This window comes from Pseudomassariella vexata (assembly GCF_002105095.1).
Source record: "Pseudomassariella vexata strain CBS 129021 chromosome Unknown BCR38scaffold_3, whole genome shotgun sequence".
NCBI lineage: Eukaryota > Fungi > Ascomycota > Sordariomycetes > Amphisphaeriales > Pseudomassariaceae > Pseudomassariella > Pseudomassariella vexata.
The window spans coordinates 1,415,424-1,432,588 of record NW_024467958.1 but is presented as its reverse complement, the minus strand read 5'-3'; the positions used below and the strand labels follow the sequence as shown (position 1 = coordinate 1,432,588).

The window sequence follows — 17,165 nt, the reverse complement described above, 5'->3', positions numbered from 1 at the left end:
AGCTCGGCTGGTCTCCCCGTCCCTTGGGAATCAAAGACTCCGAACAACCCAACCGAAGCCCAATCACAAAGCGATTATGTGAAAAATAGGATTGTACGACATCAAAATAGCTCACCAACGTCAATTTTTGCTGGAATAGATCAGATTGCGCGAGGTACAACGAAGGTTATGCATCGGCTTGCCCTTTTAGAAGGCGAGGTCGAATCACTTCGAAAGGCAAATGAGACCTTAAGTCGACGTCGCCGTGCGAAGAAAAAAACAGCTACAGAGTGGAGGGTCACTTCGTATACAAGCTGGACAGGACCTACAGTCTCAACGAGAGGTTGATGGGCAGTTACATGACGAATTTCGTCAAATTGGTGGTCGTACGAGGCGGCGAATTGCGCGTGTACGGCGCTGTAGAATCTGCGACGAGCCCGGAAATAATGCGCGCACTTGTGGAAATTATGTAGAGACGTCTGAAGATAACGATTCTGAGTAGTTTCAATTGATGATAGGCGTTGTGGTTGAATTAACTTATACATTGTCGTATAAGGTCTGCCAAAGTGTGCAATTGGACCGTGGACTACGTTATGCGAATTCCCAGCAACTACAAGTACATATAGCCGTATTCGGAGATGTGGGTAAGAAAATGAATAGAAATCTCTCTGGGATTCAAATCTGTATAGAAGTTTTTTTATGCTTCTGCAGCATTTGGTTCATATGGAGGCTAATACTCCAGTATAATATCCTGCTGATTTATCGAATCTGTTCAAGTCGAAACTGCTAGATTACTATTCGCCTGAATTATTTACTACTAAGATGATCGAAGTAATTCGAAGATATTTGGTATTACTTATTACTTACTTATTACTGTCGGATAATACTAAGTATTAGATAAGATATGGAGGCCCGCGCACCTGCTCAGCGTTATCATATTGTACGATAGACTTTAGCCCACTGAGGCCTCGCAAGCACGATCAACCTCGCAACACCAGTAGCGATTCATACCATCGAGAAACCAGATTATTGACAAAGGGTTTAATCCTTCAATTACTAGTAAAGCAATGAGAAAGTGATGTTGTAATTATATGTGGCTGTGGGCAATACAGGCAAGAAAGCTCTATTGGTGATGATGATGGGACTGACTCCGAGGAATTTGCAGCTACGGAATGGCTATCTACGGGCAGTTGGCCCAAGCGCTAGAGCTAACACCTAACCTAGCTAGTATGTCTGGCGCATGCAACACTCTTATTATCCCCTATCACTTGCCGGACCGCTAAAAGTGTGCAAATCTTCACATAATTGATATATGTCACTTCATGATAAGCTGAGCATGAATAAGTGATATTACAGACCTATCAGGGGCTGTAGTGGATTCGTGTGTGACGTCTATAGACTGTTGCTCTCCCAAACCACTTATAACGTGTTTTCTCCCTTGGGGTGAAGGTTTTAAGTTCCTCAAATCAGTACTCACTAGAGACAATAAATCCAACCACCTAGGATATCCAAGTGAATTTAAATGCAGCCTGTTGTTCGTATTCCTCTTCTATTGAACTCTAGTCCCGTGTTTTCGTGGCTGCACTGAGACAAGTTGACATCACGATTGTGCTATGCCGTAATGGCATGCCCTGATGACATCAGTTGATTAACCTGTGTCCATCCACTACGTAATCAGGAGGCAGACGCTTCCGTCTCCTATTGCTTGATTTGAGGAGTGCCTCAAATTTCGTCAGGGAGTCGTGTTTTCACCAAAGCTAGTGTGATAATACATTTCGCGATTGCAGCTTGTATTATTACACCATACTTAAGCAATTTCTCATGATACTGATCCTAGCTTACGTTGCCCTCCTAAAAATTGCGAATTCATCTTGGGAACTAATTATGCAGGGAAAGTTACCCTGAAGTGTGCGTCGTTACATTCTCGCCCGGGTAATCAGGATCGCGACCGTACTTGTGTCACTGTCCCGAGACTGTGTTTTGCCAGACACCGTTTCGCGGATGTAATGATTCACAGCAGGTATTACGTATGTTGCGCATGGTTCCCAGGGGCAAGTTTAATTTAGCTAAGTCAGCACCATATCACAGGATTCCTTAAGATACAACAAAATCTACATGAAGCCGCGCCTACATCTCGAAGCAGTAATTTCTACAAAAGGGGCAGCATCGAATCATCTCACACATTGGTTCAAATTAACACAGGCAAACCATTTCATGGGTTCAGGAGTGGCTTATTCCCTCAAATAGAGTTTTCTGTATTAATATGTGCATGTTTTGTCTGATTACTGGGGCAAACCCATAAGCTGATGCACATCAATAATTCGTGATCGTGATGAAAGATTAAAAGAAGTGAACTGCAGCTGCAGTATATCTCTCTGAAACCTGCCAGCCATTCCGCCCCTGGCTCATTGAGACGAGCAGATTGCATTTTTGGACGTTTTCGGGACCTCTAATCCTCAGTAGGTGGAATACCGAAGCCACCCGTGGGACCTGGCCATTTGCCGGTGAGAGTCAATGTGGGCTTTCCTTTGCCCTTTCCAGTGCTTCACGTATGGAAATCAGCAATCAGTGTTGACGGGCGAATGACAAAAAGCCAACGAGACCTGAAAGTCGGGTGGGGCTTTGCGAAGGCGTACACCGGGGAAACATCTACTTCTGAGACGGAAGAGGACAAAATTGGAATCATTGTGGAATTTCTTACGGAATAGCGAATTGTGGAGAAGTAGACTTCCCCGTCGGCCACCCCTTGCCAGTCGGCGTCGATTTGCCCTTGCCGGTCGGTGAAGACTTTCCCTTGCCGGTCGGCGTGGACTTTCCTTTTCCAGTCGGAATGGTAAAAGGAGGCAATGAAGGTGTCGTAGGGGTGCCTTTCCCCGTCGGCTTGGAGCCTGGTACGCATTAGCTGTATAACAGGCGAAATTCACGGAGAACCAAGATCTTTACTCACCTTCAGAGTGAGTTGGCTTGATCAAATCACCTGGAGACTCCACGGCAGGTGCGGCAAGCTCTTCGCGCAGCAGAACTGCTGTTAGGAGCACGTGGATCAGACGAGTCATTATTGATGTTTTGCTAAGATTCAGAGAGTAATTGGGTATGCTAGCATGAACGAGTCGATGATAATAGTAGCTTAGGGTTTGGCCATGTCCTCAGTCTTTATAGAACCGTGTGATGAACCTTGGGTGTCTTGAATGATGTTACATGGCCACAGCAGAGCAGGTGCAAAGTGTAATTTCCCCATGAACCACTCTCTATACATAATATCCGCTTGCGTTACGACATCCGTCTCCGTGGATGAAACTGTGTGATTCGTACTCGTCCCGAAAGTTCCTCTTATGTAAAATGCAGTGCGGAGCTAGAAGCGTGTTTTGATGACTTTATCACATAAAATGGACCACAGCAACTGTTGTTTCTAACCGCTAGCCACATTGGTTTTCGGTATCTCGTACCCATAATACACAGGGATAGGGGGTAATAGGTATGCTTTGGTGGTACCATGGCCCTTACAGCTATGACACCTCGGTCAGGCGTTAATCTGAGAGGTAACGTCATCCATTGCTTTTCTGAACAATATGACTTGGACAGAAATGAGCTGGGAAGCTTCCAGTATTTTTCCCAATATAACCAGCCCAAAGATGAGCTTCGACCTTCCTAGATGTGGGAACTACGGTATGAGGGGGGGAAATTCGGGAGTAACGAATTGTTCGCAGTCTATCCCAATACTACAGGGCTGTCGTTAAATCCTGTTCCTGGGTAAATATTCCGGGTCTACTACCGTTGCAATTCAGTTTCTTGACTCAGATATCCACGCTGGATACCACGGAAAGTTCCTGCATGCGGAAAAATGACAAAACTATCAAATACCATCCCCCACCACCCCACCGGTAACCAAATTAGCAGCACCTACACTATAATTACTTCAACTTCAATTATATGGATCTTAATAGAAATTGAAGCTATTTCCAAGCCGATTGCACGAATAAATAGCGAATTGAATAGAGTTTTCAATTTAGGATTTTTATAAAGGTTACACGATACTCCACATCGGTACTACGGAGCTCCGGCAGCCGTAAAATTCTGATTCTACTACTTTTGAGGCCACGATGCCCCTCTGACTATTATTCTATAAGTACTACGCTTCAGTACACCAAAATGCCGCGCCGTAGCTGGACAGAGGACCAGATAGCTGAGGCTATTCTAGATGTTACCGATAATGGCCTGTCGCAGTACAAATCCGCCCAGAAGCATAGAGTGCCGCAGCAGACCCTTTCCGACAGAATCAAAGGCAAAGGGTGGCCAGACAACCCTATACCGACCAGAAAGCGGGTTTCTATAGCCCAAGAAAGCCGTATAGTCGACTGGATCATCAGACAAGAGTCCTTGGGATATGCCCCTACGCACAATCACGTACGCGCTTGCGTTTCTACACTTCTGGCTCAACAGGGGGATACCAACGAATTAGGGAAGAATTGGCTGAACCGATTTGTCTCTAGACATCCAGAAATTCGTACCAAGATGGGTAGAAAGCAGGAGACAGCTCGATTCAACTCGTTTACACCAAAAGCCGTACATTGGTACTTTTATATCCGTGAGAGAGAATACGGCTGGATTAAGCCAGAAAATACAGTTAATGTCGATAAGGGAGGCATAATGGCTGGCTTTTGTAACTATCTATTAGTCTCTTAGGCAATTATCTATGCTAATTACTATACTATAGGCCTTGACGGGCTCGTATTGGGGAGTTCTGACGCCCAACAGAAGGCTATAATTAAGAGCTCACAGGGCCGTAGTTGGACTACCTTTATTGAAGCCACTACAGCCGATGGCCGCCTTCTAGAGCCAGGTATAGTGTTTAAGGGCAAAGAGCTCCAAAAACAGTGGTTCATTGACCAATTCCGAGAGATCTGTCCCCACTGACGCTATATAACGTCACCAAATGGCTGGACAGACAACCATATAGGCCATCAGTGGCTTATTGACGTATACTTGCCTCAGACGCAGCCAGCAGACCCCTCTGATGCTAGGCTAATTATACTAGATGGCCATGGATCCCACGCCTCTGTAAGTCTTCTAGTTATTGCAGTATAACTGTACTAACTGGGCTATATAGGATGAGTGGATGACTACGTGCTTTATGTCCAATGTATACTGTTGTTACTTACCGGCACACACTTCCCATGGCTTACAGCCAAATTGAAATGGCCCCTTTAACGTATTGAAGTCGGCCTATAGGGCAGAAGTCAGTAAATTGGATAGAATGACGAATGCGGCGCCAGTTGATAAAGTCAACTTTATCCGGGTTATAGTACTGCACGCAAGGCTATAACCGATAAGGTAATTAAATATGGCTGGAGAACTACTGGAAATTGGCCAATTTCAAGGGCCAAGGCACTACGGCATCCAGAAACCCAGGTAGATGTTGATAAAAGGGGCACTCCACCGCCGCCACAAGCCCCTGGACTTGACAGTGATTCTACACCCTGTACGAGCCGTCAAATCCGCAACTTTGCGAACAAGTCAAGCCCACATAGCCGCTATAGGCTACAGAAGGTTGCCAAGGGGGTTGAAGCCTTAGAGGCAGAGTTGGTAGCCGAACGCACTAAGGCTACGGCATTACAGTGTTACGAACCGTTGGCCCTGAAACAACATTACAGGCCCGTCGGCAGGCTAGGTGGATACAAACGCTAGGATCACGGGACCCCACATCGGAGGAAGGAAAGGACCGATAGGTCACGTGATCTACAGGGGTGGATATGTTGGATATGTTGGACAACCAACATATCCAAGTGGGGATCACGCCCGGTCATCTAAAAGCGCATATGGCCAAGAATAGTATAGATTCCCTCCTAGGCACGGCCAAGGGAGCTCGTTTGTTTTGTCAATGGGCGGAGGAGACCAATTTCTTTACTGAGATCTGCCCATCGCACTGAACAGGAATGTTAGATGAAGACAGTCCCCTGTAACATAGATTCGACTAGCATAGACCATGCCGGCACTGCGCCCGGCACGTCTCACGTGATGAGACGTTAAATTTCAATCAATCAATCAATCAATCAACCAAGTGGGGATCAGTGAAGGAGAGATGGGCATATAAGGGACAGGACTCCCAGGCATTTCATAGATAGACAGTCTCTACTTCAGTGATCAATCTAACCCATTGGTGAGGCAAACTGCCTTGACGACTCTATTCCCAGTTACCCAGAGCCCGATACTCCATACGTCAGACCCCGATATTATTGCTAAAGGACTCCGCAGCAGGACTTACTTACTAGCACAAACCCTTACAGACTCTTTAGTGGTTTACGCAGCTAGACTATTAGAGGTTTCGTTACATACAGGAGGAACTAGACCGCTTGAAAAGGGGTAAAAAGCGCAAGTCACTGCCGAATCCGAATCGCCGTTTTATAACAGTATCAGAAGCACTAGCTGCAGGGGAGCCTATACCCCCTAATAACCGTCAAGAACCAGCCAATAATGGGAAAGTTGTGGAAGTTGAGGATGAAGGGGTTGATTCATCAGAATCAGAGGCTACGGCCGATGATTTGCCGGCCGCTGTAGTCACACGAAGTGGTCGTACAGTCAAGAGATGTCAATATTCTTAAACTCCATAACAATAGCTACATAATGGTATAACTACGGTATAAATAGCTTCAATATGTACGGAATTATGTGTAAATAATTCTTTTTATTATTATTAAATACGCTGTAGGCTCGAAGCCCCCAGTACCTCTACTAGTACTCCCGTATGTCAAACCGTGCCCTAATGGCTGGACTAAATACATACGCTGCGTCGTCGGTTCGCCCTATTGGCGACTGCGTTGCGTTCACTACCATACTACGTTGGTTCTCAACCTACCAACAAAGTCCCCCCTGAGAAGATCGATGCTATCTGGGCCTTGAAGCTGTCCGACCCGTCCCTAGCAGCCACCTTACAATAGTCCCACTAACTACTGGTTCTCCTGTTGCCGTTGCGAGGTCTCTGCGAGAGTATAGTGGCCGTGGTGCGATGGCGGCCCGTAATCGTTCCCTCGGTCCTTCCAACAGCCCGCAAAAGAGGATTACGTGCTCTGCCGTCTCAGGGGCATCGCCACAGCGGCATAGCGGCGAGTACACGCCAAAAGCCCCTGTCTTGAATAAGAAGGCTGCTAGTCCTATTTTTTCCGTCCTGATCTGGCACAGCGTAGACGCCTCCAGTCGGTTCAGGCCGAAATACTTGCCCCCTTTCGGTATCTGCATCGAAGGGCCCTCCGGTTCCTCAGCGATGGCGCGTCGCTGGCGATCGTGATGCTCTGCTCCGGTGAGCCATCTCTTCCTCCAGTGTCCGAAGAGGGCAGCCGGGACCTCCTTTTCCTCACTCATCCACTCGGAGCCCCGGGCCTCCTTCTCCATAGTGTACCCTGCCGGTCGGAGTAGCTGCGACGCCTGCTTCCTCTTCGCCGGCCTATCCTGCCGGAGTATATGTGACGCTTTAGCGCTCGCGCTGCGAAGCAGATTTCTCTTCCCGCTAAGCCGTAGCCGTTCTTCAAACTTAGCAGCCCGGGCACTAAGATAGAGGTCTAGTGGCGGGATTGCTGCTTCTGCTTCCAGGTGGCGAACCGGCGTCGCTTTGTGGGCGCCACAGACTACCCGGAGGCACTGCGAAATATTACATATCAGCGGAATCACCGACACGCTTTGGGAATACGAACAATTTTGCTTTCCAAAATTTGTTATTACTCGCAGTGTTGAGTAACCGCTCTCCGAGCTTTTAATTCGTTTGATATCGCAGCAAATAGCAATCAGACAAACCTCCACCCTTCATCTCGCCTCGAATGAGTATAAAAAAGCTATTCCCCGCTTTCATTAGGTGTCAGCCTTCTAGCTCGACATACCTGTGGCAAGCCCACCTTCGGTCCTACCGGTGTTCCTCTGTTTGAGCGCGAGAAAGTGAGGCTAACCGCTGACACCATTAGGCGTGTCCCAATCAAGTATGTCAATCTATTCGCCTTCGACACCAGCGGACTGACTATTAGCAGTGACGAGTGCAAGGTGTTGGCGGGTGACATCGCCTTAATCGGCGCGCTTATTAAATCCGTTACTATTGCAGCATCGTGCAACCTGTGACGACCTGGGTTGCATCGCATTGGTAGAGACCTCGATTAGGTGCTATCGACCAAGATTCTACTCTAAGGAGCGAAGGAAAGAAGATCACAAACTTAGGTTTGAGGGAGCGCGACTAAGTCGTCCACGCTTGGCGGGGCTCCTGCAGGGGTTATGATTGGCTTCCCATCTGGCACTGCCATGGCAGGTGTTCCAGCTGTAAGTCACCTGGTTGTAGTGAGTCTGCGAGGGTTGACCTTCACACAACCAGTATTGAGGTTCATACGATGCTGAGAAATGCGAGACCCTCATCGCCAACTAGACAAGTCCCTACACACAATAATTCATACCAATAGACGCCTAGCAGTGTCATCTAAAACGACGGCTGTTAACGATGCCACTAGTATGAATGATCCAAAATCTGCCATGTGGCCAATGTGGGAGGAGAGGATGTGTGACCCAACTGAGAAGGCGAGCAACTCGACTTGCTCTATTGGCGCTTATTCTGCTCCTGACGTCAGTGCCACCGACATCTCCGATCAAACTCGCTGTCAACTTCGGCGTAACAAGGGCCTATGCATCGTTATCAAGAACACTGGCCACGATTACCTTGGTAAATCGGCTGGGCCGGTGCGCTCATCATCTAGACTTACCATCTAAAGAGTTTCGAGTACATATCCGAGTACAGGCTTGGCAATTTCACTGGTAAGGCAATCCATGCAGGCTCGGGCGTGAGATTCCTTGATGTCTACCGGACTGCCTACGAGAATGTCGCATGTTTCGTTGGAGGAATGTGCGTTGTGAGTTTTCTTTTCCAAACCCAAATATAAATTATACCGGCCCATAGAACTGTGTTGACCCATAACTAGAGCGTCGGCTTTGCTGGTGGATAATTCTCTGGTGGAGGTATTTCCCACTATCCAGTCTATTTGGCATGACCGCAGATCACGTTTTAGCTATTGGAGTCGTGACGGCAGATGGCCAGTATGTGATGGCTACCGCGAAATCCCACCCTGACCTTTTCTGAGCCATTCGTGGTGGTGTCGGCGGCGGCATTTATGGAGTCGTGATGTCTAGTATGTGCTGTTCTTCTGTTGGCTTCAGTCTCTAATAGGAGCCTGAGTTGTCCAACTAGTCTGACATTGTTCTTGCGGCTGGCTAACGGTGATATTGCAGTTATCATTAGACTCTAACCTCAAATTCAACTGAAAACGAATCACATTCCAGACATTTGCTGAAGTTAGCAATGAGGCATTCCGGGAGGGCGTGCGAGCATACTTTGAGAATTTTGAGCACTGCACTGACGCCGGTTTCTACAGATACATCAACATCCGTCGTAACTATTCCGGCTACAACAGCTCTGATTTTAGTTTGGCGAGTGAGCCAATAGTATGTTATTCCCCGGCTTTTCTCGGTCAGTCGGCCAAGCCATTATTCCAGACTAAAATCCTGTGTGTCGATAAATGGCCCTAAAACCTCGATTGAATCCTTTAATGAGGTGATGAAGCCCTTCTTCGACCGGCTTACCGAGTCCTATATCCACTATACCAAAGAACTAAAGCACTTTGACACGTTCTATGAGGGCTGGACTGTGACCTGACCCGACGACGAGTTTGTCGTCGCCATGCTTATCGATACCGAGGGGAGCCGCCTTTTCCCCCGCAAGATCTGTAAAATCCTGAGAGCCTGACGGCGTCTCTTAACGATATCCGCAAGGTTAGCAAGCTGGGACACGGTATCACGAGCTTCAACGTCATGCTACAGAACCCGTTCGACGTGGACAACACCGTCAAACCGGCGTGCTCTTCTCTGAAAACCAGACACCTCAACAGATGGCCGCTACTAAAGCCGAGCTCATGAACACTGTTCTCGACCCCTGGCATGGGATTGTGCCGTCTAGCAAGCTTGGTGGCTCCTACCTCCACGAGGCTAACCCCATGAGGCCCTACTGGGAGGACGACTTCTACGGCTTCAACTATTCGAATCTGCTAAGCATAAAGCGCAATTCTGATCACTGTGATGGCTTCTACGCCACAACGGCTGTTAGTAGTGGACTGGGAAGTACGCACCAAGGAGCAGGGTGTTCAAACCCAAAACGTCCGTCTATGCCGCCTATAGACTTGAAAAAAGAAAAGAAAAAAAAGAAAAACCCCAAGTTCCGTTTTCATGTCTTTCAGGCTGGTATATACAGGGATTTTGCCGTCAGATCCCATAAACCATTGCTCGTTGACATAAATCTCGGGAGCCCGGTAGTCCTCCACATAAGCCCCACTTTGTGCATGCTTCACATAGACGTTTTGCAAGCTATAACAAAGCATCGAATGGAATGCATCCCTATCTCTCTAGTCAAAAGAGTGAGGATGAACATAAGGGCCTTGATTACAGAAAATTATGCTTGGCTTCGGATTTTGAAAGTGATGATCACGTCGAAGCATAACAGTAACCAATACACCAGAGGATTAGGGCACAGGGTTTAACACCCTGTCAACTGGCTGTCGTAGCTGGAAAGAAGGAAACAGCTTTTGGGTTCAAAGGCTAGTGCGGGCCGACGGTCCATATATGCCATACTTTTCATTGTTGGAGTCCTTCTGCAATTATGAGCGCTTGAATGTTTCTCTGTTGTTGTTTTCCTATCGCCGAGCTTGAGACCTTGTTAAGCAGCTTGCGCTAGTCTTTTGGGACTTTTATTTCCACATCTTTCTCTGAATTTTATCAGATCTAGCCTTGTCCTGTTGTTAGGAATCTTGAACAGATAGAAAGAGCATTCCAGGATCGTGAGGTGTGCTGATTGGGTTTTATGCTGATACGGTTTAAGATGCGAGTGCCGGCTAGCGTAGTCTCCGACAGGGCTACTTGTTGCTGAGGCCAGCCGTAGCAGCCTCCAAAGTTTTCTTAACACTGTCAGCAGGAGGTTGGGGCTTTCTGCAGATTATTCCATAAATATCGTCTTTATGAAATGCGGGGAGAAGCATATAATCATTCAATGAATATGCACACAATGAAAAGTAATCATCAATTGTTTCCCGTAGCTGTTCACACTTGGCTGTCAGGGCCGTCGTCAACAGTAGTGTTTCTTTCAGAAATCATGGAAATGAACCGTCTGAACGAAATGAGTGTGTCCAACGTGGTTCAACGGCTTCGTAAGCCCGTCTGCTGGAATCAGCCATCCGAGCACATGAGTGGGGTTGATCCTTCCATGTAGAACCTTTTAATTTGCATAAGGGTACCGATAGGTAATATAGCGTTGCTTCTTAACCACCTGAGTAGCATTGTACCACTGTTTTGCTGAGATGTTATCTTGAATAATAGGCATAGGCCTAGAGGCCAGTTGTCCACAATTTGCTTCCATGGCCGCCTTATTCATAGCGACGTGCTTTGCTTCCGCTACTGACTGTTCGATGTAGTCCTGTAATTGATATCTGATATTGGTAAGTTGGGTGGGCAAGGACAAGGTCTGATTGCATCCTTTAGCAGCTACTATCGGATAACCAAACAGTGGAGATAGTCGTGGGTGATGGTGTGTTCAAGTGGGACCCGGCGAATGAAATAAGCTCCTGAACCTTACGTAGATCGAATGAATCTCGCATCAATTCTGGCAAGCAATCCCTGGCAAATTGCTTCTCTCCCGCACGTCAGATTCACCTCATGCGCGGTTGTACAGGCACATAGTTTTGGAGACATTGCTCTGAGATAGCATGCATCACTTATTCCGTTTTGCTACTGGCGCCTGCCAGATCTTCCAAGATTGGAGGGTGTCAGGGTTGTGCTGCTACCGTTGTCCAATCTATAATTTGGCATCGAGATTGGCGGCGCCATCCTCGCAAGTTTTGCTTCCATCTGTCTTGTCGCGAAATTTGGCAGCATTTGGGTTGCTGGAACGACGAAGCGCCCATTGTTCCACGCTTTGATCGTGATCGGTGGCTTGCCATTCGTGACTATATTGGCTGGTGTCTGCAGAACGGGCAGCAACGACGTCATAGACTGGAGAAAGTTCGACTGCTTGTTGGAGCTGGAGCTCCGAGCTGAGTAGCAGCTGAGATCTGCGTGGGTCGCGAAAAGTCCTTGAAAAAAAAGGACGTCGGTCAAGAGCTCAATGACAAAAGTAGCCTAAGCGGTCGTGAGCAAGGTAGTCTTGCATGAAAACGCTAGCGTGTCATACCTATCGCTTGTACGTGTTCCATATCGGCATTGGAGACAGAAACACAGAAATTTCTTGCAACGCCTTTGGGCAAGCATTTGAACCAGTGACCCAGACACAATCTCTAAAAGCAAGGCAAGGAGCGTCGAAGCTACCAATGAGGCAATTGGCGTGTTTCGATGACATAACTAGAATTGTGAAACGCTTGCTGCTGTAGTTGCAGCATGTTGTCCCTCCCGTGTTCGCCCCTCCCGTGTTCGCCCCTCGATAGAATGAGATTGGGAATTTCATGATGCAGCTGAAGTGGGTTCAGAATCAAGATATTTTTTGGCAACCAAGTCAACCCTGTCCCCTGGCCCTGTGCCAAGCTCGATAGCGTGGGCCCCACTCTAGCAATTGCCGCAGCTTCTACCAATGGCCACCACCCTGCAATTACATGGATCGCTTTTCAACTCTACACAAGAGCTTCAACCTTCAAGCGCCAGCTCCATTGGGCCCAATTACCCTGGCAAGCCTTACATGCGGAGTTCGCGGCAATGCAAATTGTTTTGACGGAACGTTCTTGCATCAAATTGATTTGGCCGTTGACGGCAATCGGCATAGCAACGTCGCGCGCAGTCCTCTCTCAAACCAAGCTAGGGCCAGCGCATGCCAGATGGCCCAGACCAACAAGCCAGTAACCACTTGAGCACCGTAGCACTTTCCTCGCGACTATGACGTACTGTAACCTAGATTTTCACGTCACCACCCCAATGTGAACCAAGATTTAGACACCCAGCGCAGATCAAAGCCAGTCGACGCTACCTACAGCTACCCGCCCAGCCAACAAATTATTGATCAACTATCAGAGCTCCCTTTCATGTCACACAGACCTATAAACACCAAAACCCCCTCTTCTTCGTGCCATTGTTGAAGAAATCTTTTCTTCTGCATCCATCCTCGTCGCGACTCGATCAGACCGCGCGCCAATATCATATACCCAAGTATTTTCTTTGTGATACCCCCGTCGACCTGAACGTTGACTAATTTTCGATTCCCTACTCATCCCTACTCAACCCACATTGCCTGCTCTCGCAATTAGCATAACAACCAGAGATACCCCCATTAACCGCAGGCATGGCTTCAGTCAATAAACCAACCGACGTGAAGGTGAAGGAGGCAGATGTCAACCGTAAGCTTCAGGTCTACGGTATCATCAACGCATTTCAGAACGGCAAGGTCCCATCGGTATGTAAATCCAACACTTTGGGCAGGTTTTTGGCTGGAGAACCCCGCTCACCAATTATTCCTTTAGAATGACCAGATCGACGTCGCTCTGAACAGCTTCCTCGCCTCCAAGGCCATCTCATCGCCTTCTCCCAAACTTTCAGCCGAAGGCCAATCCCTCATTGTCGACTTCAAGAACGTGGTGAAGCAAGCTCAAATTCTCCTTCTTTCCAAAAACGAGGGAAACCTCTTGCAGGACTTTATCTGGCAAACGTCGCAATTCGACGCGAAGAGTGTCAACACACCCGATGTCCCGCTCGCCAAAGAGACAGTGAAACAACATGGCGACAAGGCACGGGAGGGTCTGCGGACTTTAGGCACGTTGCTTATTACCAACGGCCAGTTCCGAAAGCTGCTTAATGACGCTACTATCCTTCTCCGTGACATGGCTGGTGATGCTGCTGCCAACGCTGCCACCCGTGTAAAGCCATCCGAGGAAAAACTTGCACAGATTGACAAGCCCGCTGATGACAACACGTGGCACGATGCCCCCGATCTTTCCAAAGCCACTCTTAAGTCGCAGTTGCAGAATGTTTACAAAGGCGATGTGAAGAAGGACGCCGAGGCTGTTGCCGATGCCAGTATCAACGCTGCCCAGTCGAACGCGTCGGCCGTGGATGCCCAAGCTGGTGTTGAGACAGCGCAGAACAGTGCTACCCAGCAAGTCAAGCAGAATGTCCCGAATGACGTCCAGGAGCAGACCAAGGAAATGAAGGACTCTGCCAAGAAAAGGGCAGCTGAATACCGGGCTCGTACAAAGGAATACCTTGCCCAGAAGATGCCCCAGGAGCGCCGCGAACAGACCATCTGGCGTCTGAAGGTATGTGGTCATGATGCCCGAAAAACCACGTTGAAATCTCACTGATGACTTTGTAGAAAATGGTCCTCGAATGCCAGCAGCACCCGGACTACCAGCAGGCAATAGCTACTTTACTAGACCTTGCGGAGCTGTATGGTGGCCACGGCAAAGAGCTTACTTCCGGTGGTACTGGTACCGTGAAGGAAGCGAGATTGGCGTTGGGTCAGGCCGAGGCCGATCTTAAGACTCTGATTGAGAGATTCGCCAACGGTACATCTAGTGATGATCTCTGGTCATCCATCAACACAATTTACGCGGACGCCGATAGGGATCCGGAGCTTAAGAACTGGTTCAAGTCGATGAACACATACATTCGCCGATGCCTTCAGGAGCAGGGTTACATCATGGAATCTGCGTCTACGCAGGAGTGGAACAAATTGTATGATCACGGAAATTATCTATTGCGTGACAGGTACAAAAACCACACCGATCATATTCTTGATGAGCTCAAGTTCCTGGCCACTCAATTCGACGAAGACTTGGCAAACAAAGCTTTGACTCAATCGCTGCAGAAGCTGTTCAATGACCTGGGCAACGATGCCAGTGGGAAGCCCACCTTCAAGCCACATTTGGTGAAGGATCTTACCGACATCATCTTGCCGGCGGCGTTCGAGAATGTTGCCTACATCCCCATTCCTCGCATTGAGTATTCGGATCCCCAAATTGATGCTGTGGTTGAAAACCTGGTGTTGGAAAGCGACAACTTCATGCCCAATGTGTTAGAGCTCACCAGTGATCACTACTGGCGCTGGGGACGTAAGAAGATCACTGGCAAGAACAATAACGCTATCGATGTGAAGGTCAGTGGGATACAGATGGATTTACGCGACGTGAGTTTCTACGTCAAGCGTAAGCAAGGTTTCCCATCCATTACCGATACTGGTGTTGCCAACATCTTTATGGGTGGTGAAGGCTTCTCTTTCCGCATGAAGCTTTCCACCGCTGATGAGAACGACAAGCAACACTTCCTGAAGGTTGACAAGGTGGATGTTGATGTGAAACACCTCAAGATCAAATTGGTTAAGTCCAACCACAAGGCACTCTTTGGTATTTTCAAACCCATCATGCTTAAGGTGCTCCGCCCTGCCATCCAGAAAGTGGCCGAGAAGCAGCTTAAGGAACAGTTCGCCCAGTTCGACGAGCTCATGTACCAGGTCAAGCTGGAAGCAGACCGAGCGCTTGAGGAGGCTCAACAGAATCCTGAGAATGCGCCCAACATTTATAAACGCTACGTCACTGCGCTCCAGAAGCGAATGTTGCAAGGCAAGGAGAAGGCTGAGGCTGTCGTTGCGGACAAGAAGATCAACTATGCCATGACTCAAAACGACAGCATCTTTCCCAACATCAAACTCCCGGGTGGAATTAGCTCTAAAGCTACGGAGTATAAAGAACTCGCGAGTAAGGGCGAGAAGTGGGAAAGTCCCGTTTTTTCGATTGGCAACGCTGCGAAGAGCACTGATATTCCTCGTGCCCCAACCATTACTCACAAGTCACGTACCACGAGTGATCCGGTTATCAATGATAACACGGCCAACGGAACCCAGTTCACTAAGCCATTGAATGGAAGTGTTTCCCCGAACGGCAACACTATCACAATTTAGGAGAGTCATCCTACGGGGAATATAAGTGGGTTTGATTGTCCAGACTATGAGCACAATGGCGGAGAGTAAATTGGATTGATCGGAGAGTAAACACGACGGTTATACCCAGGACGGCGACGGCCTATTTGGCGACAGTGAAAGCACACCGAAAACGTTTTATACCAGTTGCTTTTGAAAATTCCCTTTGCCTACCTTTAGCTCTATGTAGCATCCCTCGCGTAATACATTGCATATTATACCATGTTCGCAAGAAAAACCACCTGACATTTGATTGATATTTTGCATGGCGTGGCATCTTCATCATTGTTGTAGTCGAATATCAGTGAGAAAAACCACCTGACATTTGATTGATATTTTGCATGGCGTGGCATCTTCATCATTGTTGTAGTCGAATATCAGTGAGAAAAACCACCTGACATTTGATTGATATTTTGCATGGCGTGACATTTTTATCATTGTTGTAGTCGAATATCAGTGAGAAAAATCACCTGACATTTGATTGATATTTTACATGGCGTGACATTTTCATCATTGTTGTAGTCGAATATCAATGATATTCGACTACAACGCATCACCGTATCATATCAATGGATACAAACGCCTAGTACCATCAGAATCCCGGTATACGCCCTCCAGATGTCCATCTAGATTGAGGAGCCGTCTGCAGCAGTCTAGGGAGACTTGAAGTGCTAAAGAAGGTATTCTTGAACCCCCGCCCACGTGAACGTATTTCCAGAAATGCGCCTGCTAAATGCAACGGTAAGCTGTTGTACATCGATCTCTTCAGCGAGCATTTGTTCATCCGTAGGATATGTCTGCAGGAACCTGTATTGAGTATCTTGCTGCCACAAGTAGGAAATTAGCAACATCGTATAAATGCGGCCGGGTCTCACGAGCAATTCGTCCAGCTGGTCAGGATGATTAGAGGTCATGACCACGATGCGGCCTTCCTTCGAGTCAACAACATCAAGAACGTTGAGTGAGCCTGGAAAGGTACATCGGGAATGCGGCAATCCTCTAACCGACTCGCGGTCGTCTTCCTTGTCACGTTTAAGTGCCACTGCGTCTATGTCCTCCATTAGGACGATGCAGTGACACGGCAATGACTTAAAGATCTTTGTGAGATTGCTGTCACTGGAATATCTTGGCAGGCTCGGCACATAAAGCGGAAGACCGAATCAACTTGCCAGAGCAGTCAAGAGTGATATTTGCTAATCATTTCGCATTATAATTGGTTAAAATTGCT

The 17,165-nt window shown here is 47.8% G+C and overlaps 2 protein-coding genes across 2 annotated transcripts; one reads left to right on the top strand and one right to left on the bottom strand.

Annotated features, from left to right (window-relative positions):
- Positions 1–2,428: 2,428 nt before the first annotated feature.
- BCR38DRAFT_482038 (uncharacterized protein) lies at positions 2,429–3,035 on the bottom strand (the record flags this gene model as incomplete). Its single annotated transcript, XM_040863452.1, has 3 exons — positions 2,429–2,522; positions 2,681–2,867; positions 2,927–3,035. 3 exons carry the CDS (start codon positions 3,033–3,035, stop codon positions 2,429–2,431), a joined length of 390 nt encoding a protein of 129 aa, XP_040718837.1.
- Positions 3,036–12,850: 9,815 nt separating this feature from the next.
- On the top strand, positions 12,851–16,343 carry BCR38DRAFT_363053 (uncharacterized protein). Its single transcript, XM_040857197.1, has 3 exons — positions 12,851–13,420; positions 13,488–14,279; positions 14,336–16,343. Exons 1-3 carry the CDS (start codon positions 13,310–13,312, stop codon positions 15,917–15,919), a joined length of 2,487 nt encoding a protein of 828 aa, XP_040718836.1. The 5' UTR covers positions 12,851–13,309; the 3' UTR covers positions 15,920–16,343.
- The last annotated feature ends 822 nt before the right edge of the window (positions 16,344–17,165 follow it).